General features: G+C 26.8%; 1 protein-coding gene across 2 annotated transcripts in view; it reads left to right on the forward strand.

The window, feature by feature from the left end:
• Nucleotides 1-26,312, forward strand: part of LOC107452266 (uncharacterized) — a 58,131-nt gene that overhangs the window by 22,255 nt on the left and 9,564 nt on the right. The window contains exons 1-8 of one of the 2 annotated variants that reach the window (XM_043049616.2): nt 12,474-12,610; nt 15,716-16,031; nt 17,950-18,074; nt 19,264-19,359; nt 20,939-21,143; nt 21,859-21,939; nt 23,295-23,385; nt 24,916-25,093. In XM_043049616.2, the coding sequence (XP_042905550.1) occupies nt 15,993-16,031; nt 17,950-18,074; nt 19,264-19,359; nt 20,939-21,143; nt 21,859-21,939; nt 23,295-23,385; nt 24,916-25,093 (815 nt within the window). In that variant the 5' untranslated portion in view covers nt 12,474-12,610; nt 15,716-15,992. Of the gene's footprint in view, nt 1-12,473; nt 12,611-15,715; nt 16,032-17,949; nt 18,075-19,263; nt 19,360-20,938; nt 21,144-21,858; nt 21,940-23,294; nt 23,386-24,915; nt 25,094-26,312 lie in introns of those variants that run through there. The other variant, XM_043049615.2, reaches the window with a different exon arrangement.

A 26,312-nucleotide genomic window follows, 5' to 3' on the forward strand; every position in this document is an offset into this window, starting at 1 on the left:
AATTGGGTATAATATAGCCTACGTCACAGGTTGTGTTGTTCCTACTAAATTTAACCCATGAACGGCATTTTCTGCGAGCCTAACTTCAAGCCACAAATAAACAAACGAAGTGTTCGATCGTTTAAATAGCTGCTCGCCAGATTTTATTGCATTATAAAGAAAAGTTATTGAAACTAAATACAACTAAATAAACAACAACAACTAAAACAAATAACAACAACTACTAATAACAATAACTAAATAAACAGCAACTAAATTTCATTCGTTTAGCATTGCGTCATATGTTGTTCCTACTAAATCGAAGTAGTTGTGTTTTTTTCATATTATACCCAATTTGGATGACCTCACAAAAACGATAACCGTGAGTCATGCGCATCAAGAAGTGATTATTCAAATTTCGGGTGTCGCAGCATTATCGTATTAAAAATATCGAAGTTTGTAGAATCGTGAAGAGATCGCCTAAAAAAGCGATAAATAAGTACTACAGAACAATGACCAGAAAAATAAAAGGATTAACGATGGAATCACCTTTAATCGAGAGCGTTAAGAACTCTAATTCGAAATTCGCATATCGTCGTATTCGAACATGGTATTAAAAATTTCGGAATTAGTAAAATCGTGTGAAAAATAAAACGATTGAAAATTACGACCATTAGAAGCTGAAATTGAAGAAGTTGAAGATTGAAATTCACAACCATTTTTCTATACTTAATTTTTTAGAATACTCATGGAGATGAAAGAGAATTTGCGATGAAAAGTTTTTCCCTTGGTATAGCGTCCAGTTTTTAGTTCTTTGTTGCGAAAAAGAAATTTCATCAGTTTGGTGGCAATATGCTCATTAGTGAGAAATATAATGCTCTACACCCAGCTCGCATGCGCTCGCCAACCCCCAGAATTGCTCGCAGTATTTTTCGGATCGCTTCGCAATTCGAACTCACTTCGCTAGCTCTTTGAAAATTTAACCATTTTAATCTTGCCTTGTATGAACGTTTAAACTTCTTTTTTTTTTTTTTTTTTGATGGAGTTAACNTTTTTTTTTTTTTTTTTTTTTTTTTTTTTTAAAATTAGATAACATATATATCTTGTAAAGCCTTTGATTTATATGCATTTATGAATGTTAAATTTTTTGCATTTTCTTATTTACAATTACCTATTTGCAATACTTATCTACAGGGATTACTTATTTACATACATTACTCATTTAAACACATTGAATCAATTCATTCAATTTGTATGCATTACAATTTGATTTAATTGTAGCATTTCTTGAGCACAAATCTTGTAGCACATAGAGATAACATTTGAAACCAAAAACTATAAACTTCATACTATTATGCAATTATAATTCATATATTGTATTATTTCAGTGATTGGACTATTACAACATAAAACTCGTAAAATGTATAAAAAACAAAGTTAAATGTAAGAAAATTTTTAATTAGTTTAAAAAGCACAAATGGTCGATATTACTCTTTTTCGTTAATTATAAATTATTATTAAGTATAAAATTTTGCTTTAAATTATTAATTAACCTGCGTAAACTAAAAAGGTTAAGTAAAAAAAAAAAAATTATAACAGTTTGTTTATTAAAATTTAATTGTTCGTTTTTACCTTTTTTTCCTGCCTAACTTATATCTCAGTATATTTCAGTTTTCCATTACCCACACGAGCTAAAAATTTTCTTTCAGCAATTTGTAAATGTGTATGTTTATGCGTTCATACTTATACATATACCATGCACATACCTTTTCATATGTACCTCATGCTCACTCTCTTGATATTTCACTTCTTTGTTGGCAGCGTGAAAAAGAAATTTCTTCGGTTTAACAATATACGCATTAGTATTTTATATAGTTTTAGGATAGATACAGTGATTGGAATTTAGAAGACTTTTAGAGCTTAATTAGTTAACAAAAAGTATGAAGTGTAAGAAGTTCCTTTTTATAAACTTCGATGTTATAACCTGTTTTTTTTTTTATATTTTTTATTTTTTATTTTAAATATCTTCTGATCTCGATTTACTTTTTGCTTTTTTATTTTTTTTAAACATTTTAATTACATTTGAATAAGTTTATAATTACTTTAATTTTGGGCTCAACCATGCGATTCGGATGGTTAGCTAAAAATAATATAACTGTTAAAGTTTTTTTCGGTAAATTTTTTTTTACCTCATATAAATAATATTTTGCAATTTGTAAACATCTTCTTGATTGCATCGGAATGACACTTTATTACATAGTAAACTCAATACATAACAATCTCCTAGGAGACTTACTAATTGATACATCATATACAAATTACTATTATTAATTGTATATGTGATATACAATTTTAAAAATTTTTTTCTGTAGAATACTATATAATTCTAGTGTATAGTTTTTTATTTTTTTTTATTTTTTATAAATTTAATCTTTTTTAATTGAATATTTAATTGCATTAGCTTAGAATCGATCGTAAAGAAAGCCCACTTGTTAAGTTTCCGTATTGTATCAGGAAAAAAAAGATTAATATTGAATTACTTTGTTTCTGAAGTAACTACAATATTTATTTACTTCGGAAATAAAGTAAGTAATGGTGTATGCAATATTTCTTGAATTACATAGTTTTGAATAATGCTATTTTAAGAATCAGGTATCGTGTTGATATCAGTTTGTTAATATAAAAAGTTTTTTTTTTTTTTTGGTAAATCATTTACAGTTGAACCTCGATTTAACGAATTGATTGGGACCGTGAAATCCGTTCGTTAAATCAAAGCAATTCGTTAAATCGAATATAAATTTTTATAAAGAGTATGGTATAAAAATATCAATTCAAAAATACCCTTAGATATACAGATATGAAAAAAAGTGATTATTGTTTACTACGAGCTTAAAAATTTTATAAGTTATACGTTAGAAAATCAACTTTAAAATGACCTTAATTCTTTAACTCTACTTGCTTTTAAAACTTAATACATACATCTAATTACACACATGGATTAAAGTGTGAAATATTCAAAATTTTAATTGCGAAAAATTAAAGTTTTAGTTTTATGTGCGATTTTTTTTTCTCCAGAGATAATCAAAGCTAAATCAAATCAATCAGCTCTGAGTCGACTGTTAGATAAAAATAAGGAGGGAGGAGCTCGTTAAATCGAAGCTAAAAATTCGTTAAATGAGAGCGTTTTAGCACCTTTTTTGTCGGGACAGAGAAAATACTCGTTAATCGGAGAATTCTTTAAATCAAAGTACGTTTAATCGAGGTTCGACTGTATCAAAAATCTAAACGCTAATAACTCTTAGCTATTTGAATATATTTCAAAAATTGTTGATTGAAAAATTGTATTAGCATAATTTTGTGAGAAAAAACTAATGGGGAATCTAAAATACTGCACGCTTTATATTGTTATTTTGCACCTTTTTTGTCGGGACAGAGAAAATACTCGGTAAATCGGAGAATTCGTTAAATCAAAGTACGTTAAAATCGAGGTTCCACTGTAATAATTTTTATTCTATCAGTAGTACAAACTACAAACACTTGTTGAGTAGTTGGCTGACATAAAAAGTGATAATCGACGTACAACCGTGTTGATCCTGGGGGGTGTCTTTAACTTTTGACCTGACGCCTATTTGTAAGTTTACGTGAAGCAATTATCGTTTTATGATTTTTCTTGTGGGATTCTAGCTGGGGGTTCTTTTTCTTGGAAGGAAAGAATGTCCGCTGCTGACAAGATCTCCTTGTCTCACATTTCAGTTTTCTTTATTTTTATTTATATTTTTGCATTCAAAAGTTTCAGAAAGAAATAAAATATGTTAGCATTTTTATTTTAGATTCCTGTTTTAAGAAAATATTCTGTGGTGGTTTATTTATAAATTAGTCTTTGGAGTAAATAAAAGAATATGTTTCTCTCTCTCTCTCTATAAATTAATATAACAAAATTTTGTGCCTTGGTGTCAATCTTTGGGATATTTTTGTTAAACTATTTAATTTTTTCTTTCATAAAAACTCTTAATATGCTATCATTTATTAAATTTTAAAGTATACTTAGAGTTTACCATTTTAAACAATCTGCAAATTTTATCGCGTTTAGTTTTATTTCTTAAAACGTATTTTTACATGCTTCATTTATGATCGCTTCTTATGATGCTAAATTTTATTATACTGCTAAAATTTTTAAATTAATTTGTACCATTTTTCAATGTTTTTTAAATTGATGCCTCGCCTATTATGTTTGAACACTCAAACTCCTAAATTCTATTTTCGGAGTAACTACTATTTTATTTTTTATTTTATATCCGTCGTTGTACAGCCGACCCAATTTTTGAGTTTACGACTACTAATGTTCAACTCCGTAGCCTTGTAATTTCGAACCGATCCAGAAGACAAGGAAACTCCTGTATCAGTACCCCCAGAGGTATTGATTTGTTATGGGAACATGGAGGACTTTGCGACTCGACAGATTTAACATGCATCAGTTACCAAGAGTAACTACTATTGTTAACTTTAAGATTTCACTAAATTCTTTGAGGCCTTCTGGTGTTGCCATGGATCCTCTTTTTCTTTTGCTGAGAGGTCCCGTACGCGCACTTAGAGTCTACAGTATGCCCGGATGCCCCCTGACGGGGGCGTTACGGGGTTAAGCTTTGATACTGCTAAAATTTAAAGCGTATACGTTATTATAGAACTGTATTCGTTCTAAAAATTGTAGTTTATTCTCGTTTAAATTTAAAAATGCATTTAAATGATTGGGTGCATATATTTATCAAGAAGTCATAATCTATTAAAATGACCTTTCGACGATTAAAAAGTACTTTAATTGGAAAATGAATTATATTTTAAACACTTATGCTCGATTAGTTAAGGAAAGAGATTGTTTTATATCATCCCTTCTTAAAATAACACAGTAATATTTACAGTGCTCCAGAAAAAAAGAGAAAAAATCGTTCTTAAATCTTCACGTTTTAGGACTCATTCTGAATGGTTCGGGGGGGGGGATGACCTCAAATATACTTATTAATAAATGCAGACGATATTTTAAGTTACGAAATCAGACACAAAAACGTTCTTTCTCTGATTAAACATACCTTTTTTTCCGACAGTTTCGGATTTCTGACCCCCAATATGTAGGGGGTTGCCGCAATCTGGGAAATATGGTCCCAATAGTTTGGTCAAAGCAACACTCCAAAGTTTGGACCCTTTAATGTTAATTTTACTTCTTACGTATTTTATATATCTCGAGAACTTTTTAAGCGAATTGAAAAATTTCTGCACACAATTATAAAATTCTTTTATCCAAAGATAATTCCTTAAAAAAATAGCTCGTAATAAATATTTATTATTTTATTTAATAATGGTCTAAAAAATTTTGAATTGTAAGGCATACAATTTTTTCTGCAATAATCTGCAACTTCTTTTAGTTAAAATCTTTTACTTTTCTCGAATTGACAGTTTTGAAAATTTGTTAAACATATTTCTAAAATTGAATTTTGAAAAGAAATTTCTTTGCTAAAAAAATAGCTTTTGAAAATCTTGAAAAAAAATAAATAAAGAAAATGCTCTTTAAACATGCACCTTAATGGGAAATTAAAAAAAAAAAAAAAAAAAAAAAAAAAAAAAAAAAACATAGAACACTTAAAAATAGCGAAAGGGTGAAAACGAATAAAATATTTTTAAAATTTTATTCAGTATTTTCCGAGCTGATACGAATGTACGCCGAAATTAGCCATTTTAAAATTTATTTTTATTAGTATTGTTTAAATCGACAAAAACCGATTTGCACAATAATACTACTTAAAATTATCTATTCTTTTATTCTCTTCACGGAAAAAGGTTTTTTTCCCTTTTTTTTGAAAATCAAATACCTTATAATTCTAATCTTGACTGTCTTAGAATTTTCAGACTATTTTTGAAATTCTGAATAAGTTCGGAAACAAACAATTTAGATTGATAAAAAATATTCTCTTTCCCATTATCATTTGTTAGGCTATCATTTGTTAATGTTATCATTTATTTGTTAATGGTTTTCTTGTAAAAGGTCCCTGTTCTATCTTAAAGTAGCTCCAATTAGTATAATGTTCTACATGCAATTTTAAAAATAGATTATTTATTTATTTATATTTTTTAGAAGACAAATGAATGGAATTCAATAATTTATATTTGTTTAAAAAAATTTGTCCTCGTTTGTGATTTTTGTTCAATTTAGCGAATATGTGCAAAAATAATGCTTTATTTATAAAATATGGTTTATAATTTAAATATATTCAACTATTTTTAAATGTTAAAAATTATTCTTAAAAGTATTTTTTTCGTAGAATTATCTTAACTCTTTAAAAAGTCTTTTAAAAACTCTTTTAAAAGACATTGAATTAAAATGTGTTTTTAGGGACCCCTAAAAAGACATTATCTTTACATAAGGTTTTGGTAGATTTTTATAAATGCAAATTTTTTTTTTCAGAACCTCCGGAAGGCCCCAATTTTTATTCTAAAGAGTGTGTTTTATAATTGTTCTACTTATTCTTAGTGATATTAAATTTTAACAATGACTCAAGTTAAATAAAAGTCTTGAATATTAAAAAATAGAGGAAAAACAATAAGTTTGAATATATAATATTTTAAACTTTTTTCATACCCAATTGAACCTAAAACCGATATTTTTCCTTGTTTGAGCTATGAGTCAGAAATTAAGAAGAATTGTTAGTGGTATTCGTTTAAACATAGCTTAAGAAAATTTTATGATTTAAATTTGTATAAACTTTGTACCTTGTAAATTAGAAAAACTTAATTCCTTTTTGTTGATGGTATAAATGATTTTTTATTTATTCAATTCAATAAATATTTAAGAAGAGAAAAAAAAAATACTACTTATATATTTCTGCTGTTTTAAATTTTTTTTACGCTTAAAAACAAAAATAAAGTAAGAATTTTACTTCGTTTTACCCTATAAAAATTTAAACATCAAATAGATTTTTTTTGTGTGGATAATTTTAACTTCTTTATAGTTGTTACACTAATGCAAAAAAGTAATAATTTTTTTTAAACAATATATTTTACCAAAAAAAAAAAGGAAAAAAAAGGAATCTTAAACCTATATTATTTTTCTGCTTACTTTAAAAGTAATAAATATTTGTTTTTCTTAATAAGAAGTTATAAAGTTTTTTCTGTGCCCTAACTAGAAATTATAACAATTTATTTATTTATTAAAAAAAAAGAAAAAAAGAACTAGTGATATACATGATTTCTTAAAGTTTGCAGTTATGGAGTTATTTATTTCGATATCTTTGCCATTGATTTTTGGTTTTAAATATTTTTCATAAATTTTTTCATTGTTGTCGTATACGTAACCATTAAACATTTAAATTTTACGTTAACAAATAAAAATTGCAAAATGAAACCTAAACCAGCTAATATGAACCAGCTAAACCAGCCTAAACCAGCTATAACAACCACAGCAAATGTTGCTTAAAAAAATCTTACCTGTTCTAAATTTGTTTTTGTATTGAAATTTATAAAGTTGTGTGCAATTGCTATTTTAAAATTACTTAAAACAGAAAGAAACTTTCAAATTTTAACTTTTGAATTTTTATTTAAAAGTTTTGAGGCTTTATTGAATGTCATATTGCTAAATCATTGTTCACAATAGTCAATTTACCTTTCTTTTATTGTTTGTTCTATTTTAAAATAAAATTGTTAAAAGAGTAAACCTTTGCTAAACTAAGTTGAAGGTAGGCTTTTAATAAAATATCAGAAGGTATTAAAATATTTTTCAGAAATTATGTTATTATAAATAAATAAATTTTAACTTTAAATAAAAATTCGTACCTCAATCTTTTCTTTTCTAAAATAATAATGATAATTTTTTGCGTCGATTATCTGAATTGTAGTTTTAAACCCGTTCAGCTTGAAATCGATGGTAGGCAGAAAAAAAAGAACACCTTAACACTAAACATGCCATAACCTGTCAAATGACCTTTAAATAGTTCTATAATATTAATTATAAGAATAATTATAATTCTTATATATTCTTCTAGTTATAAAAATTATAGAAATAATAATAATTCGGAGAAATATGTTTGCGGAAAATGTACAATGGAAACACCCTGTATATGTAGAAAATGCATTGAGCAATGAATTAAAAATTCTTATTCTTTGTGTTTATAATTCATAAAAATTGGCAATATACAATTTTGTTTAATTATAATGACGTGTTTTTAGTTTATTTCCTTCCTAACATCCATATTTCATACATTCAATCAAGAAACAAAGTTCGGTCATTTGACCGGCTACAATAGAAATAGATATATATTAAGTGTTGGTATGTTTAGTGTTAATTAAAAGCCTGGAAGTTTTTTGGATCAAAAGTCTAATAATTTTCTATTAAAAGATTAATTATTTTCCATGTTGAGACATTTAGTGTAAAATAAAAGTTTTGCTTAGATTTTAAGGCTAGTCTTTTCTTTTTTCTCTCCCTTTATTGTAAAAGTTTCTAAGTGATTCTTTAAATTTCCTGGATTTTTGCGCATTAATCTTTCATTTTTTTTTTCTTTCTTCCCTAAACCCAATTTCAAGGTTTGATCATAAAATAACTATTTTGGAAAATTGTGCATAGCTTGTTAAATCCCCATTTTTCACTCTACCTTCATCCCCCATTTGTCTTCCCTCCCAAAAACCACTTGGTCATCTTGAGAAGCGTGAGAAAAGCATTTTTTGGGGGCCAGTAGTGTCTCCTGGGCATTCGTCACATCTGTGCCGATATCGCTTTCAGCACATCTTCCCCAACCATTCTTTCCTTTGTGTCGGTGCTAACAGCTATCAGATTGTGCTTTTGTGCCTTTCATGTCTCAACAAAGATTGCCTCGTAATTGGAGTCGTAAAAGTGTTATCGTTTACGCATTCATCTCTTTAAGTGCTGCTGTGAAATTGGTTTGTCAAATCAGTAGGTGGTCTTTTTTGCATCATATTTGTGGATGGTGTTATGTTTGTTATTTATTTATTTTTTTTTTTTGCGAGATATGTTGTGGCGATTGGACCACCTTGGAGGCATGTTTTTTGGTGTTAAAACCTGCTTGTTTGTAGTTTTTGATAATTGGCAATATTTTATTTAAAAAGAAGTATTTTTAAAAAGCCCAGATACATAATTGCTGTAAATAGTGAATTTTTAAAAAAAAAAATAATTTGCTTATGAAGCGAAATGACTGCGATATCGATTTGCTTATAAAGCGAAATGACAATTCGTCAAACAATAAACTTGAAAATCAAGCAAAAAATTTGAAAATCAATCATTAAACTTGTAACATGTGTAGATTACTTTGGTTATGGGGAAATAAACATTATTAAAAATAATATTTTTTTGTTATAACTTTAAAAATATTTAATAAATTTTAACCGTATTTTGGGAGCAATTTGAAATTATTTACAAAATTATTGTTTTAAAATTCGAAATAAATTCATTAAAAACTGCGTAAGATATGAGTATTTAAAAGTAGCTTTTTTATACTGCGCATGCGTGAAATTCCCCCCCCCTTCTTTTCTCTTTATAATTTTGTAGTGAATCGTATTGGGCAACTAATGAAAAAAGTTTGATTTGAATATGTCACAAATTTGAAATGTTTCAAGCAATTTTGTATGTAGTTTTTGTACATTTTTAAAGAAAGCTAAAAACGATAAGGGGTTTTTCACAAATTATATTTTGTACTGTTAAACGAGATTAATTAAAAATGACGCGGCCATTGTTGGTGGATCTTCCTAAGGCTCCTATACTATCCTATAGGGGCTCTAGATCTTCAACCCTTAAAATATGATTTCCTTCACGTGTTTTCTTTCCTTATACTACTTCACATTTCATGGTGTACGGACAATTATTATAAGATATTATTTGTTATTAAATTTTGTCTTATGATACAAAAAAAAATGTGTGGAAAATCCTTTATCAATTAACGCTTTCTATTAAAAAATGCAAAAACTACTTGGAAAATTGCGTGAAAATTTTTTAATTTTTAAGATATTCAAATCAGACTTCTTTTATTAGTTTTGAAATACAATTCCCATCAAAATTAGGTAAAAAATTGTTTTCGAAATTAATTTTTTTTTAAATTTTTCCGTGCATGCTCAGTATAAAAGAACTATTTTAAATATTCATATCTTCCGCAGTTTTTAACTAATTTTTTCAAATTTTAAAACAATAATTTTAAATTAGGTCTATAACAATAATTTTAAACAATAAAACAATTTTGAAACAATAATTTTAAATTGCCTGGTTGGAAGACTTTCGAATTTAGCCGGCAGAAGAATCCCCGTGTACTTAAATGGTGACTCGTGCACGTTAAATCTGACTGGGTCACAAAGTCCTTCATGTTCTCATAACAAATCAGTACCTCGGGGGGGTACTGATCCAGGAGTTTCCTTGTCTTCTGGATTGGGTTCAAAATTACATGGCTACGGAGTTGAATATTGGTCGTGAACTACTAAATTTGGTTCGGCTGTTCAACGACAGTTTTAAAATAAAATTTTTGTTAAATTGCTCCAAAAATTTTGTTAAATTTTATTGTATATTTCAAAGTTAAAGTTAAAAAACGCAAGAAGAATTTTTTTTAAATGTTATATCTCCATAAATATTTTAAGATACGTTTACGAAATACTACTAAAGTAATCGATAAAGTTAAAAGTTTATTGCTTGATTTCCTGCATAGGGTGTTCAAAAATACTTGCTTTCTTTCATAATTTATTGTCGGTCCCTCAAACCTCTAAAAGCTTTAAATCTTATTTGCTAAGTATGAAAATCGCGCTAAAATACAAAATAATCCTCTAATATTTTGAGAAATTTAAGAAAATGTCAAAAACTTAAAGTGTCTCTCCCATCATTGTTGAGTAGAGTATGTCTCCATACATAATAGTCTCTTATTTTTTCTATTATTCTCTTTTTTTAAAAGATTCCTTATTTTTGAAATTGGTAAAAATTTCCGTCAAAGAATTGTAATTATTTATTCACTTATTCAGTTCTCAATTAAGTTAACAGCAAACTTATTTAATAAATAACTTATATAATTTCTTTTTCTCCGTACATTTAAGTTTATTGAAATAAGTTTTCTTCGAAATATCAATTAAATGAAGAATTGAAAATTAAAGTTTTACATTTCCATAATTACATAGGTATGTGTTTTACAATTTTGGTTTTTTCCTTCCCCTTATCAGCAAAAATAAGCAAATCATAACCCTTCTCTTATGCTTCATTAAGAAAGTATTCCTCGTATTTTTAATTTTTATAAATTCTAATTTTTATTCTTTAAACAAAAGATTCAACTTAGCGCAAAACAAAGCTTATGCATTTTACAAAACTTTAGAGTAAGATATTCTTTAGTGTTTTCCCAGTTGAAATAATTTGTGTTTTCCCAGTTGAAATAATTTATGTTTTCCGACAGTCAAATTAATTTGCTTTTTCCGACAGTCGAATTAATTTGCGTTTTCCGACTGTCGAATTAATTTGCGTTTTCCGACATTCGAATTAATTTGCGTTTTCCGACAGTCGAAATAATTTGCGTTTTCCGATAATAGTATCGAACCGAAAATCAAACATTTGGTACTGACTATTGAAACTTACCGCAGCAGCATTAAGTTTGCTTTAAGATAGTTAAAGCAGTTTTTTAAGCTTAAAAAAATAGGAATATATGTTTGAAAATCATCATTAAGGCCCGGATTTTGATGACATTTGCATTTTTAGACATTTTTTTGTCCTTTAGAGCATTTGTTTAGATTTATAGGGCATTGTTTTTTAAATTTTGGGGCGTATTTTGAAGAATTGGAACTTTGCGATGCAATAAATTATATTGACGTAGTGAGTCAAGTGTTGCAAAAAGCAAAGGGAAAGGTAACACAAAAGTGTAGCAGCTAAATTGAACAAAGTTTTGGAGAAGAACACTGGCTTCCAAACAATGAAGAAAATCTCTAGGATATTAACAGGTGAAGCACCATCTTTTCAAATTAAAGAAGAATTATCAGTAAGTGAGACCGTCTTTTTCAAGTTCGCACCAATAACATCAGTAGACGTTGAAAGAAGCTTATTTATAAAAATTTACTTTCGGGCAAGAGACGCTCGTTTACATTTCTAAATATCAAAAATCATTTAATAATCCAATGTAATTCTGATATTTAGTAATATTATAAGATGGAAGTTGTTATCCAGTAAAATATAGNCATTTTTTGCACTTTTTAAGGGCATTAGTTGATATTTTTTAGGTCATCAAAATCCGGGCTCTAATCATCATATATACCATAAAAATTAACAATAATGTAATACTTATTTGCTTAGAAATATTGTATAATAAATGAAATGAATTTATTTTTTGTGATCCTTTTAGTCGCGTAAAATTTTCGTAAAAGGGGGGAGTAAATGGTAGGATAGAAAGTTTTGAGGGGAGATATGGTTCGCGCCTGATTTTGGCCAATTATCTTCGCACGCTGAAACTTCCTGCCGCAAGCGCTCTTTCGTGATTGGTCAGAGAAGATCGTCTTCTTTCTCTAGTTTCTAAAATAGTTTTTATTCTTTTCACTGTCACTGTGGCGAAAGCATCGTTTTTGTTTACTTTATATAACTCTTGGATACGGTGGCTGGAAGAATTTGGATTTTACTTTTTATTTGGTATAGTTTGTTTTTATGATTTATCTTTTCATTTGTTTTTATAATTTGATTTTAAAACTTTTTCATTTTAATAATACCTATTTTTGTAAACTTTTTTTTTAACAAGTGAAATTTAAAAAAAAAAAAAAAAAAATCTTGTAGAAGTTGGTTTTAGTTGTTTATAACTGTTCATTAAACTGAAGTTACAGTAAATAATTTAAAGGACGGTTTAGGATAAATATTTCTCTAAATCCTAACCTTGGATACAGTGGCTAGAAGAATTCGCATTTTTATTTTCCCTTAATATAAATTTCTTTTTATGCTTCATTATATAGTTTGCTTTAATGGTTCTCAAACATTTTTCATTCTTTTTAATAATTGTTATTACCCCTTACCTAATTAGAATAAAAGTTTTTAGTTTTAGAAATAATTTTCTTAAAAGTAGCGCATCACCGTTTTAGCTTACAACATATAATTAAACTAAAGATACAGTAATTAATTCTTATTATATTAATTTAAAGAGAGGTCCAAGTTAAATAAAATTATAATATCTTACACTAAATATATCCATTGCTGCATTTTAGTTTTCTACCTTATATGAAATGAAAAATGTGAAATTCTTGAATGAATGAAAATTCTTTATCAATTCTGTTATAATATTTATTCATAACTAGGGGGCTAAGCCCCCTGGTCGCTACCGCTCACCAACCCCGATGATTGCTTCGCAATAATTGTTGTTCCTTGGCAGAAAACATTTTTCCTACTAAAGTTAAAATTATTCGCTTAACATCTATGTACTTAACTTAACATCTATGCTTGTGCCTCCACTTCCCACGTCCAAATGTCTATTAGTTTTATAGATATTTAGATCTATTGGTAAACAGAAGTAATTTTTCCAAGTAATCATTTTTTAAAATAACATTTATATTATTATGTAACATTATATTGTTTAAACAAATTTGATTCGTTACAATTCACAGTAGTTTAATATTTTATTTTCGGATATATTAAATACTATTTTTGCTTGCATTGTTAAGTTCTAAACCATTTAATAGATCTCTTTAACTGTAATTTATAACAGTATAATATTGTTATTGGTACAAAAATAATAATTGTAAAGCAGTTAATAAGATTAAACCACCTTATTAAATTATTTATTTTATTACCACCTTATTTATTTTAAAATGTAGCGCTGAATTACATCATAATAATAGAAAAACAACAATTCTTTTAGTTTAAAGCTCTTGAATTAAAAGCGTAATAATAGCAGAACAGAAAAATAACTTTAAATTAGGGATACAAGAATATTTATAGAAAAACAAACCGTTATGACTTTTATTAATTATATGGTGATGACAACCAAAACAATATGGAAATGAATGAGGAAAAACTGGATCCTACTGCATGATTTTTCTGCCAATAAAATGGAAAACTATCATTAGATTTTTATCTACAGTAAGACACTATAGTACTTACATTTTTATTTTAGTTGATTATATTTATGATGTAAAATTAAAAACAATTGCACAGCATTAATTTTTTATGTAGTTAGTTTATATGAATAGAAAACTTATGGTATAGTATTCTGTTTACAACATAAATATATTTAATATCTCTTTTAGTGTAAATAGCTTTAGCTCTAGCCTTTAATTATTTATTATAGTTTCTAATATGCAAAGTATATTGTGAACTTCTTTTGTTATAAAATAAATACCGGAACTTGAGGATATGTATGGAATAATAATATATGTTTGCTTATCATCATGTGTTTGCATTTTATACACGTGTTTGCAAATCATCTATTATATTTAGCACTGTGAATAATGCTAATCGAACATATTTATTAATTGGCAAAAATTATTTAAAGATTTTTTTAAAAAAATCTTGCTGTAGTTAATTTTTTAAAAATCTCTGTTAATGGATACTAAAATTTATTGGATTTTCATATAAACTCAAAAGAATCAAGGAATGCTCATGGAAAAGGAAAATTTTTGCTAAAAACCTGGGAAATTTTAGGACCCTTTTCATGAGTTCTTTTTAAACGTCATATTTTTTTATTTTTTATTAATTTGTTTCGTCGAAAATTGTTCTTATTTCATCACGATATTGAAGTTTTATTAAAATATATATCAATGGTAATATTTTAATAATTTTTTGAGATGCAATTATTATTTTAATGAGGATTTTGATTTATTTTGTGGACTAAAGCTTTTTAAAGTAATTATTTCAAGGTATGTGGTTGGTTTACAATAAACAGTCTTTTGATAAAAATTCTTTAAAGTGTTGGGAATTCTATTAAGCCAAAAGTTTGGTTTGTAGGAATATTAATGAGTGGGTATATTGTAATATAGTATAACTAGCTGACGGTTCTGCATTTAAAAAGACGGATTTTGGCCTGCAGTCTTTTTGCATTGCAAAGCCGGTTATAAAATAAAGAAATAGCTTATTGTGGTGAATCATTCTCGCAATTTTGCCCATTTTCTAAACCGCTGGCCGGATAATGCATTCATATAATATTTAGGAAGAATAATGAATTTTGTATTGATATTTATGTATGTGATTTTTAGTTTTTATGGTTTAATTGGTTAAAATTTCATTGGTGTTTGTGTTTCCATTTGCGCATTATTTATTTTTTTTAACTGATGTATTTGATAGCTGTTTGCAATTAATCCCTAGGATATTAAGGGGAATTTTTGCCATAGATCCATTTTTTTCTTCCATTTTTTTAAAACTGATGTTTTTGATAGCTGTGTGCTATTGTAATTAATCCCTAGGATATTAAGGGGAATTTTTACCACAAATAATCCATTTTTTTCATTCTTTTTTTAAACTTGATGTATTTCATAGCTGTGTGCTATTGCAATTATTCCTTTGGATATTAAGGTAAATTTTTTCCATAAATTATATATAAATCTTGTAAATGAATCCCAATGGTTTAGAAAAAAATGTTTAAAATGTTTCAATCCTATTGAATTATATTTTGCAGTGTATAAAATTACAGCTTTGACTTTTTTAAAAATTTTATTGAAATACCTCAAATTGGTTGAAGCATCTCTGAATAAAGCACATGTAATTTATGTGTATATACATACATATATTTACGTATACATACATTTTTGTTTTCAGCAAAGAGAATTGGGAGTTGTATCTTAGGAAACTAGTTCAAAAAAAATTTGTTCCCGAGGAAGGAAGAAGCAATCCGTTTCCCGAACCAGACTTTGAACTTTTTAAAAAGACGGATGGATTGGTGAGTTTGGATACAACGGATAGTTTTTTGGAGGATCTCAGTTTACAAGAAAATAGTTTGGACAGATTTTCTGGTTTGCAAAATCAAGAATCTCTCACCAGTTTTTGGGATTTGGATTCTTCATCTCAGACTGATATTATACTTTTTTTATGCTATATGCGTCTAGATCGAAGTGATGCTGCAGAAGCCATGAAGGTACAAAATTAATTTCAATCTTTTTTTTTTTAATCTTGATTCCCAATCTGGATTTTTTCTGTTTGTTCTGTTTGCTATGTTAATTTCTTTAAAGTTCAATTGCTATGCTTGTTAGTTTTATAGAGGTTGAGTTGCAGTTAAACTTGTGAGATTTTTAAAACATTATGCTTATAGATTGAATTGAAATTCTATTGAAATTTAATTTTTGTGATGGTTTATGGTTTTATTAAACTATGTATGGAACTAAATTAGACTTGGACCATCATATATAATATATGTCCCCCAGTTCAACAAGCATAGCTGCCAACTCTACTGGATTTTTCAGTAGACTACTGGATTTTGGCAGTTTCTCCTGGTTTACTGGTTTCGTTTCATTAAGATCCTCCTGGTTTTTGTACATTTTAGAAAATTCCCTAAAATTGAGTAAGTTTCCTAAAAAAATCCCTATTGAAATAGAATTTTTGTACAGATTATTTCTTGCTTGAATATTTAAATAAGTATAACTAATACATAATGAAGTAAAACTCGCTTTTAAAAANGCTTGTTAGTTTCATAGAGTTGAAGTTAAGCTTGTGAGATTTTTAAAACATTATGCTTATAGATTGAATTGAAATTCTATTGAAATTTAATTTTTGTGATGGTTTATGGTTTTATTAAACTATGTATGGAACTAAATTAGACTTGGACCATCATATATATTATAATAACAAGCACAGTTCAACAAGCATAGCTGCCAAATCTACTGGATTTTCCAGTAGACTACTGGATTTTGGCAGTTTCTCCTGGTCTACTGGTTTCGTTTCATTAAGAAACTTCTAGTTTTTGTACATTTTAGAAAATTACCTAAAATTGAGTAAGTTTCCTAAAAAAATCTCTATTGAAATAGAATTTTTGTACAGATTATTGCTAGCTTGAATATTTAAATAAGTATTACTAATACATAATGAAGTAAAACTCGTTTTTAAAAATCAGTTCAAAACTTTTTTTTGTTCTAAATTGTTCAACTTATTTTTGTTCAAAACTCTTTTTTTAAATTAATTAAAAACATCTTTTAACTATCTTTGATGAATTAAATGTCCATTAATATTAAAAATTATGAATAAATTTAATACATAACTTTTCAACTATGTTTAATGTCAATCATAACTGGAAAATATTGCAGTTTTTCTATTTTGATGACTATAAAAATCCCTAAAATTCCCTATGCGTATTTAGTACATTATGCAACAATTATCATGAAATTTATGTGATTTCATAAAATCTACTGGATTTTTTCCTATCCCTGTTGGCAGCTATGTATAATGATAAGCCACAGATTTAAAATTTTCCTGGTGAGCATTTTCGGTGAAAAGCACAATGATTTTCTTGTAGACAGTAAGAAGCTTCTGTGTATTTTGCTACCATCTAGTGAAAATAACTGGGAGTTGTAAATTACTTATTTAGGAATAATACTCAAGACAGAATGAGGTTATAACTATTTTACTCTAAGCTCTTTGTCTATACTGTCACATTAACATAGTTGCTTTTAAAACTTTTTTAATTTTTTGGCAAATATATGTAACAACAATCTCTCTCAAAAATTGCAAATGTGCAAATAAATATTCTAACTCCCCAAAAGATGAAGTCTTGAAAAAAAAAAAGAACTTAAAAAAAAATTAAAAATATTCTTTAACAAGGCAGAGAAGCTACTTGCTTTAAGCTTTGCTAAAAATTATAACTAACATTTTAAGAGTAAATAAACGGTGGCATATTTTAGAAATCACTTTTTCAAAGTTAAAAATAAATAAATATTACAGATTTTTAAAAAAAAATAATTTTTTTTTAGGAATTTTTTTTCAAAATTTGATTTTATTCTAAATGAATGATCATAACACATGATTTTACATTTATTTATACGTTTGATCTTTATTTTTTTCAGAATATGGATTCAGATATCTTAAGAGCCCAAGCATTAGGGTGTGATAATGATGGAAATAAGTACTGGTACTTTTATGGAACAAGATTATACAAAGAACAACCTTCCCCAGAGAAAAAATTAAATTGGTAAGCCTAATTTCATAAATACCATTTTTTTCTTTGAAATATTTTTCCTATTTCTCTGTATAAAGCTTCTATTTTAAATCTTCTTAAGTTGGTTCTTAAAATTTAAAAATGTTTTTATCTAGCTTTTCTAAATGATTTACTTTTAGTTGTATTTTAATCTTCTGCAATTTTAAAAATGGACAATGAGACAATTTGTTCATGAGAATGTGTGAAATTCGTGGGAATTCGTGTATGCATTTTTTCTGATAGGGCTGTAAGAGGGTTAAAAGCTCTTTAACTTTTAATTTGGTACTTAATATTTTGTAAAAAAATAAAGATTTACTAAGACACAGACATATTTTGAATCTCAAAGCATACAAAAATTGTTATTTGTTCGTTTTTTATGTGGGGACATTTAATGGGTTAAATAGATGTGGTCAAAAAAATTGATGGTTTATAAAATTAATTGATGAAATTGAAATATTATATTATCAAATAATTTTACTGCCTAAAATTTCAGGTATCAGTGTTTTCACTACAGCGCGAGAACGCGAGAATCACGCATATTTTTTTTTCTTTTCTCGCAGTAAAAAATTATTACCGCGAGAAATTCGCGCATTCTATAAATCAATTTCAAAATTCGCCAAATTCTCGCATTTCGGAAAAAGCTTCGAATTACGCCATTTAGAATAAAATCCGTTTCACTTTTCTTCCTGGATCTTACATTATTTTCAACATCTGCCCCATTATCTAGCCTCCCTATTTACCAGTATTGTTCAGAAACTTTTCGAACAACAGAACACAACCACGGAACCCCTTTCAGAACACATTTCACTGCAACCACGTGTTTACCGTAGGTAAGGTTTCTTCATGTAAGACGTTCAAATTTTTTATGCACTTATGTAAGATGGACAAATACCTTGTAAAGGCAAAATCTTCTATGATGATGCACCAAAAATATTCAATGCTTTAAAAAATAGAAAACGTTAAAATGTATTATAATTAAAGAAATGATTTTTTTTAAAGAGTTTTTGTGTTTTTTTAGTTTTTAGAAATCTCACTTAACTTTTTGAAATCTCACCCTGTTTTTGAGAAAGGGTGAGAAATTCTCACCCATTTTTTTTCTATGATGAAAACACTAGGTATAGTTATTTGTTGTATATAGTTTTTTCAATGTAGTTACTTATATCTGAACAATGTTTTATTTAAGGGATGATGAGTTAAAACAGCAGAAAGTGCAACCACGGCGAGGAAGAGGTCGTCCTCGAAAGATCCTTTGTAAGCCACGAAAGTCGGATGGAGAAAGGTAATAATAAATTCACTAAAATAAAAGCTAGAGTTTTGAATCTAAATTTTAGTATCATTATGAAACAAGAGAAAATTGCTTGTTTTTTTATTATAATTACACTGTATTGTTGCTTTTTGTAAAAGATTCTATTGTTTCACTTTATAAAAATAACAATATTATGGTTTGATTTTGGAATTTCTTTATAAATTATTTTTATTGATTTTCTGAATTTTATAACGCAAGTTCCTTTTTTAACTATTAAAAAATGACCCAGTTAAGAATTCCATAAAATAATTTATCTGTTAGTCATTTGTGTGTTCATAAAGCCTACATATTAAGCATAACTCAATAAACTCAGTTGAAGTATTTGAATATGTCTCCTCCATGCTTCCAAATGAAATTACACCATGTAAAATATTTTTTTTTTCATCATATTAATCGGCATTGTTTTTTTTAAATGAAAAGCTCTTAAATGATATTTTTAAATATTTTATTATTGCGACTATTTTTTATTTATTGAAACTAAAATATCGTTGGAAATCTTAATCTGTTCTGATTCTTTCTCAATTTTAGGTTTTGTTATGAGAGATGTAGCTTTTATTAAAAAAGAATGCAGTGTTTTCACTACAGCGCGAGAACGCGAGAATCTCGCATATTTTTTTCTTTTCTCGCATTAAAAAATGATTACCGCGAGAAATTCGCGCATTCTATAAACCAATTTCAAAATTCACGAATTTCTCGCATTTTGAAAAAAATTTCTCATTGCGCCATTTAGAATAAAATCCGTTTCACTTTTCTTCCTGGATCTTTCATTATTTTCAACATCTGCCCCATTATCTAGCTTCCCTGTTTACCAGTATTGTTAAAATCTTTAAGAACTACAGAACACCATCCCTCCGAACCTCTTTCAGAACGCATTTCTCTGCAACCACGTGTTTACTGTAGGTAAGGTTTCTTCATGTAAGACGTTAAAATTTTTTGCGCATTAATGCAAGATGGACAAATACCTTGTAAAGGCAATATCTTCTACTCCGAAACGGACAAATGAAAATGAAACAAATGTGGGTAGAAACGATCAAAACGAAATAAATACGCATTTGAGTTACCTAATGAGAATAGCTGATGAAAAAGTAGATATAGAACATTTTCCATATGATGATGCAGCAAAAATATTCAATACTTTAAAGATTAGAAGATATTAAAAATTTATTATAATTAAAGAAATGATTTTTTTCATGTCTCTTTGTGTTTTTGCTTTTTAATTTTTAGAAATCTCACTTAACTTTTTGAAATCTCACCCTGTTTTTGAGAAAGGGTGAGAAATTCTCACCCATTTTTTTTCTGCGATGAAAACACTGGAATGTAAACATAATATAAATAGTAAGAATTAGTGTGAAGAATATGAGCATAGAATAACAAATGTAAACATAGCTCAAAGAATAATATCAAATATTTAAACCTAGTAATAGTTTAAAAGAAAAGTTACACATCATAAATTTGATTTTGAAAAGAAATATTTTCTTTTTTTATTGTAATTTATCTGAATAATTCTTAAAATATTCTAAAATTGCATTTTAAAAAAGTGATTCTTTTACAGTGATGATCTTGAAGAGGATGGTAATCAGAAGAAATTTATGAATACTGATGAAAAGTCTGTATGGTCTGTCGTATGCAATACACTTGATGATTGGATTAATTTTGCAGACAAGTTTAAGGATAGTAATACAAAGTGCGAGAGATCTTTATTTGAAGTTATACAAGCTAATTTCTTACCTGCTCTGAATGAAATATACCAAGAAAAGGTAATTTTAAAAATATCTTAAAAGTTATTTTGCTATTAAGGATCGTTAAAACATCACACATTACTTAGTCTAATTTCTTATGTGCTTTGAATGAATTATGTCTAGAAAAGGTGCTAAATAAAATAGTGTCCTAATGTCATTTTGAAGTTGTAATTTTTGATAGTTAAAAACTTATTTATTATTTAAGCTGATTTCTTATGTGCTCTGAATGTATTTTAAAGTATAGGTATGATAATCGTCTCTAAGAGTTATTTTATTATAATGTTTTATGAGTAATAAAATAATACTGGTTACTTAAAAAATGTTAGAAATGTAACAAATTTATTAATTTTTGTAGAAAAACTATTTTTTCCCTTTAAAATGTACATTTAATTAGTATTAGTTAAAATTTTTCTAAATGTTTCAAGTTTTGTAAAAGCAATTAGGATTTTAAATAGATACAGATGAATAACGGATATCAAGGCAATATTCAATTGCCTTGGGAATTGGAAAAGTATTAAGTATTTTCTTAAAAATTTACTGTATTTATTTCCATGAAAGATTGCACTCATAGCAATCCATTATTGGTTCATATTTGCCTCAGCATTGTAAATTTTTTTTTTCTTTTTGCTATTTTATTCTATTACTGCTATTATTTTTTTTATAATTCTTGAGTTGGTGAGATCATTGTTCTCTAATTTTTTGAAGTAATGTGATTATTTTTCATTTTTTGTAGGAGAAAAGATTGAGACAGAAAATCAAAGAACTGATCAGTCTGCCTATGATTACTAAGAGAGAAACAAGGAGTCATAACAGAGTAATTTATTCGCTTTTTACAATTAATATTTTTTGTATGTTTTGTTGTTAGTTTTTTTTAGATGCTCATCTTAGTTTATTTAATAAATATTGACGGTTTTTAGTATCACTTGAATATATTTCATGAAATAATACAGTTTTAGCAAATTGATCGTAATCTAAATGATAATCCTTATTATTTTAAAAATGTTTATTTAAATATTACCTTAATAACAAAAATTGTATAACTATTGTAATTAATTGACCAATATAATTAATAGCTAACTTACTTTAAAAATGCTTAGGTCATATCGGTGCATTCCTTTTATTTATATTTGCCTTCCCCTTATTGGTGCATTCTTTTTATTTATTTATTTTTGATTATTCAAATAATTTTGATTAAAATCTTAATTTAGTATTAATGGAAGTTAATATTTACTTTAGTATTAATTTCTGTTAATATTAAGATTTGGATGATTTATTCCCATAAAGTTACTTAACTATAACATAACATTAAGCTTTAGCAATTTTGTTAGTCGATAAAATAAATAGATGCATTACCTTATATTTGTCTTTTATAATTGTTCATATTTCTACAGTCAAGTTAATATGTTTTTAGTATGCATAAGTAAATATTTTATTGTTATCTTTCATAGAAATATCTGAATATCTTCAAAATTTTCGATATTTTCTTAATTTTTTTTTCAAACTAAACACTTATCAACATTCTAGAATATAATTATATTTAAAATAAAGTTTTGTTTTGAAGGAAAATTATCGTAAAAATTTTAATTTTGAACTGAATCTATGAATGAATTTGTAAATACATTAAAAATAATATTTTTGTGTTAAGATATTTTTATTTTATAAAAATTCAATTAAAAAAAATGTTAGATCGTTGTACTTTTAAAAAAAGGTTTAATTATTGTATGTAGTTTGCTGTTGTTTGTTATGTTGTTTGCATGATCAGATTAATATTATCTCCAAAGATATTGTTTAGTACAATTTGCTTGACAAATATGTATTTAGTTCATGCTATTCGTCACTAAATAAATATCATTATCGGATACTTATAATATCGGAAAAATATGTATAGATAACTTATATATATCTAACTTATATAAAGATGACTTATATATATTGGAAAAATATGTATTTTGTTAACATATTTTATTTAAAGAAATTAATTTTGAATTGCTTGTTAAAAATCACATAACAGCATGATTTGTCAAATCTTTAATTCATATTTAAAATTTAATTCATTTATTTATCGCTAGAGTAACTTTGTAGTTATCTTATTATTCTGTACTCTTCTGTACTATCTTATTATTCTGTACTTATGTAAATTTATGTTATATTATTTTTTATTTATTTCAGACTATAAGTCATGACAAGAAGTCTAATGGATATAATAATGTTAAAGAGAACTTAAAAAGAGATCGGGCAAATCGGTTGGAAGAAAGGAATCGTAAGTTTATTTTCCTTTTTATTTTTATTAAAAACTTGGAAAATACAGGGAATTGTATTTTGTATTTTTGTATTTTTGTCTCTTAAATATTGTGACCACTCAAAGTGCAATCTATGGGATATTTAATGATGATATTTCAGCTATTTTAAACTAATTCATTTAATCTAAACTTTTCCCTCAAATTAAAATTAGTATAGTTAGCCCAATATAGCTCACACAAGAGCACAGTAATTGTGTTTCCTCTTGATATATTGTGTATAATGTGTACAGAGAAAACACAGGGAATTTTGTTTCCAGATTTGAGTGGCTACCTTGTTCTGCAGTGACATTTCTTTTAATTAAAAAAAAGTTGACTGTAAAACACAGATAAAATTTCTTACAATACATTTCTTTTAGGTATATTATCCTCTAATTACATGGTTTTGTAAGTAAAAAGGAAGCGACTGACAAGGGAAACTAGGGAAGTGTGACTCGCCAATTTTGAAATAAACTAGTGGGATGTATGCCTTATGAGGAATAATTTTAGGGGGCAACATTCGTTTCGGCCCATAGAAGGTCCTGTGAGAGATAAAAAGTAGTTCAATATACAGAAAAATCAGTATTTTATTACTTCAATGCAGACTATTAGTTATTGTAATTGTCTCATACTCCAATTAATTTGTAATTAATTGGATAATTAATTTCTTTCACGCACTATATAATGCATATTTATTGTTAAAATTGATTTTGAAAATTTTATGTATCTGCAGTTTTTCAGAAAAACCTGTTAGGTTAATTTAAAAAAAAAAATTGACATAAAATTTTTTTAATTTTTTTTTTCTAAAAACTTTCCAAATTAATTGGAGTATGTAATTGCAAATCAATTAATTAATAAATAATTAATTAATAATTAGTAACTAAATAATAATTAATTAATTTTCTGATTAGTTTATTAATTAAGAAATTAATTAATTATCCAATTAATTACAAATTAATTGGATTATGAGACAATTACAATAAGTAATAGTCTGCATTGAAGTAATAAAATACCGATTTTTCCATATATTGAATTATTTTTTATCTCTCACAAGACCTTCTATGGGCCGAAACGAATGTTGAACGAAATTGTTCCTCATAAGGCATACATCCCACTAGTTTATTTCAAAATTGACGAGTCACACTTCCCTAGTTTCCCTTGTGAGCATTTTTTGTTATAAATGGAAGAAAAATTCCATTGATTGGTATCAAAAGGCTTCACTTAGGTTTGATAATCTGAACCATTCAATTTGACAATTCAGCTGACAAATGTAAATTTCGTCATGGTTTAGAAAATTGTGAAATGCGTATAAAAACAAATTAAGCTATATTAAATTTTTTTCACAAATTCTAATTGTATACAGCTCATGCAAGAGCACAGTAAATGTGTTTTTCCTTTTAATATATTGTATATATTATGTGTAGGGAAAACACATGGAATTTTTATCTTCGAAATATATGTGGCAATTCTGCATTAAGGGTAAATTAGACTATATATTCTCTTCATGCTTTTAGGCAGAGCAAGTGAAGTGCCCACTGGGACGGCTGGGAGAAGTTATAAGTATTACGATGAAGATAATGACGAAGAAATCCCTGATGAAGATAACGATGAAGAGATGTCTGAAGATTTTTCTGATGATACAACACATTCTCTTAAAGATAATTATGTTCAAGATTATCAGCCTCTCTACAGGTTTGTCTGATTGTTAAAGATTTTTTTTTGTCATAATATTTTTATGCGGATTCTTTGCTCTTAGATCTGAGGTGTGTAAAGTAAACAATATTTAATGTCTATCTCGTAATTTGTTATGATTTAATTTTTAATAGCTGCTGATAAGTTTAATAGCAAATTTAATGGTAGTAGTTTTCCTGATTGCAGAGATCCTCTAGCCCCCAGAAGTTTGTGGTTATCTCAGCATCTGCAAATTATTTTGAATTTTTATTATTCATTTATTTATTTTTAAATTTAATCAGATATAAAGTAAACGGGTTTCTAATCAAAATTATAAAGCTGAGTTGAGAGAGCACCACAAAGAACAAAACAAAGAAATTTATTTTTTTTGGTTGCTCAATTATAAAATTTTATTTTATAATTTATTTCACATTTTTTGAATATCATTATATGCTAAAAGAGATTACTAAGTATAGATCGGTGGTCAAATTAATTAACGAAATACATTATTTTAAAAACAAAAAAAACTTTAATACATTATGATATGAAGATAGCCGGTATTATAAGGGCTGACATTTTCCCTTCAACATTAATCAAATCATGAGATCATAATGACACACAAAGAAAAATATGTAATTGAATTAATAGGAGAGCGCCATCTGGTGGCATTCTGTTACATATGCCATTCATATTCAATTTAAACTATTAAGATTTATAAATACCTTATTTTTGCAATTTTTATTAAATAGGTGTGTTAAATTGAACAATAATCGACAGACTGTTTCGGATTTATGAAGCTATTATTGCAGATTTGCTCTGTAAATATTTTTATCAGGGTAGATTTTTAATGATAATTATTAAATAAGAGCTAATAAAATTGTATAGATGCTAATTTAATTACAGTAAGTGAAAAAACTTCATGATATTCGAACTTTTATTTTAGACTTATTTTCTTGAGACTTTCTTGGTAATTGTTAGTCTTTTATTATTTTTAATTAAAATAAAATTTTACTGTTGTTTTTTCAGGGTTTATACCCTTTATAGAAAAACTTGAAAGCTCGGGGAAATTGCGTAAAAAATCAGGGTGTAATGAAAAATATATTTTTTTTGTTAAAAACCTAAAAAATAAATTGAGGAGCCAGAAAAATTTAAATTATAAGACATTTTTTTAAAAGTTTTCCTTTTTTTTTTTAAATAGAGAATATAATACTATTTTTTATTTTATCACCCCCATATCCCA

This window comes from Parasteatoda tepidariorum, chromosome 6 (genome assembly GCF_043381705.1).
Source record: "Parasteatoda tepidariorum isolate YZ-2023 chromosome 6, CAS_Ptep_4.0, whole genome shotgun sequence".
NCBI classification, from domain to species: domain Eukaryota; kingdom Metazoa; phylum Arthropoda; class Arachnida; order Araneae; family Theridiidae; genus Parasteatoda; species Parasteatoda tepidariorum.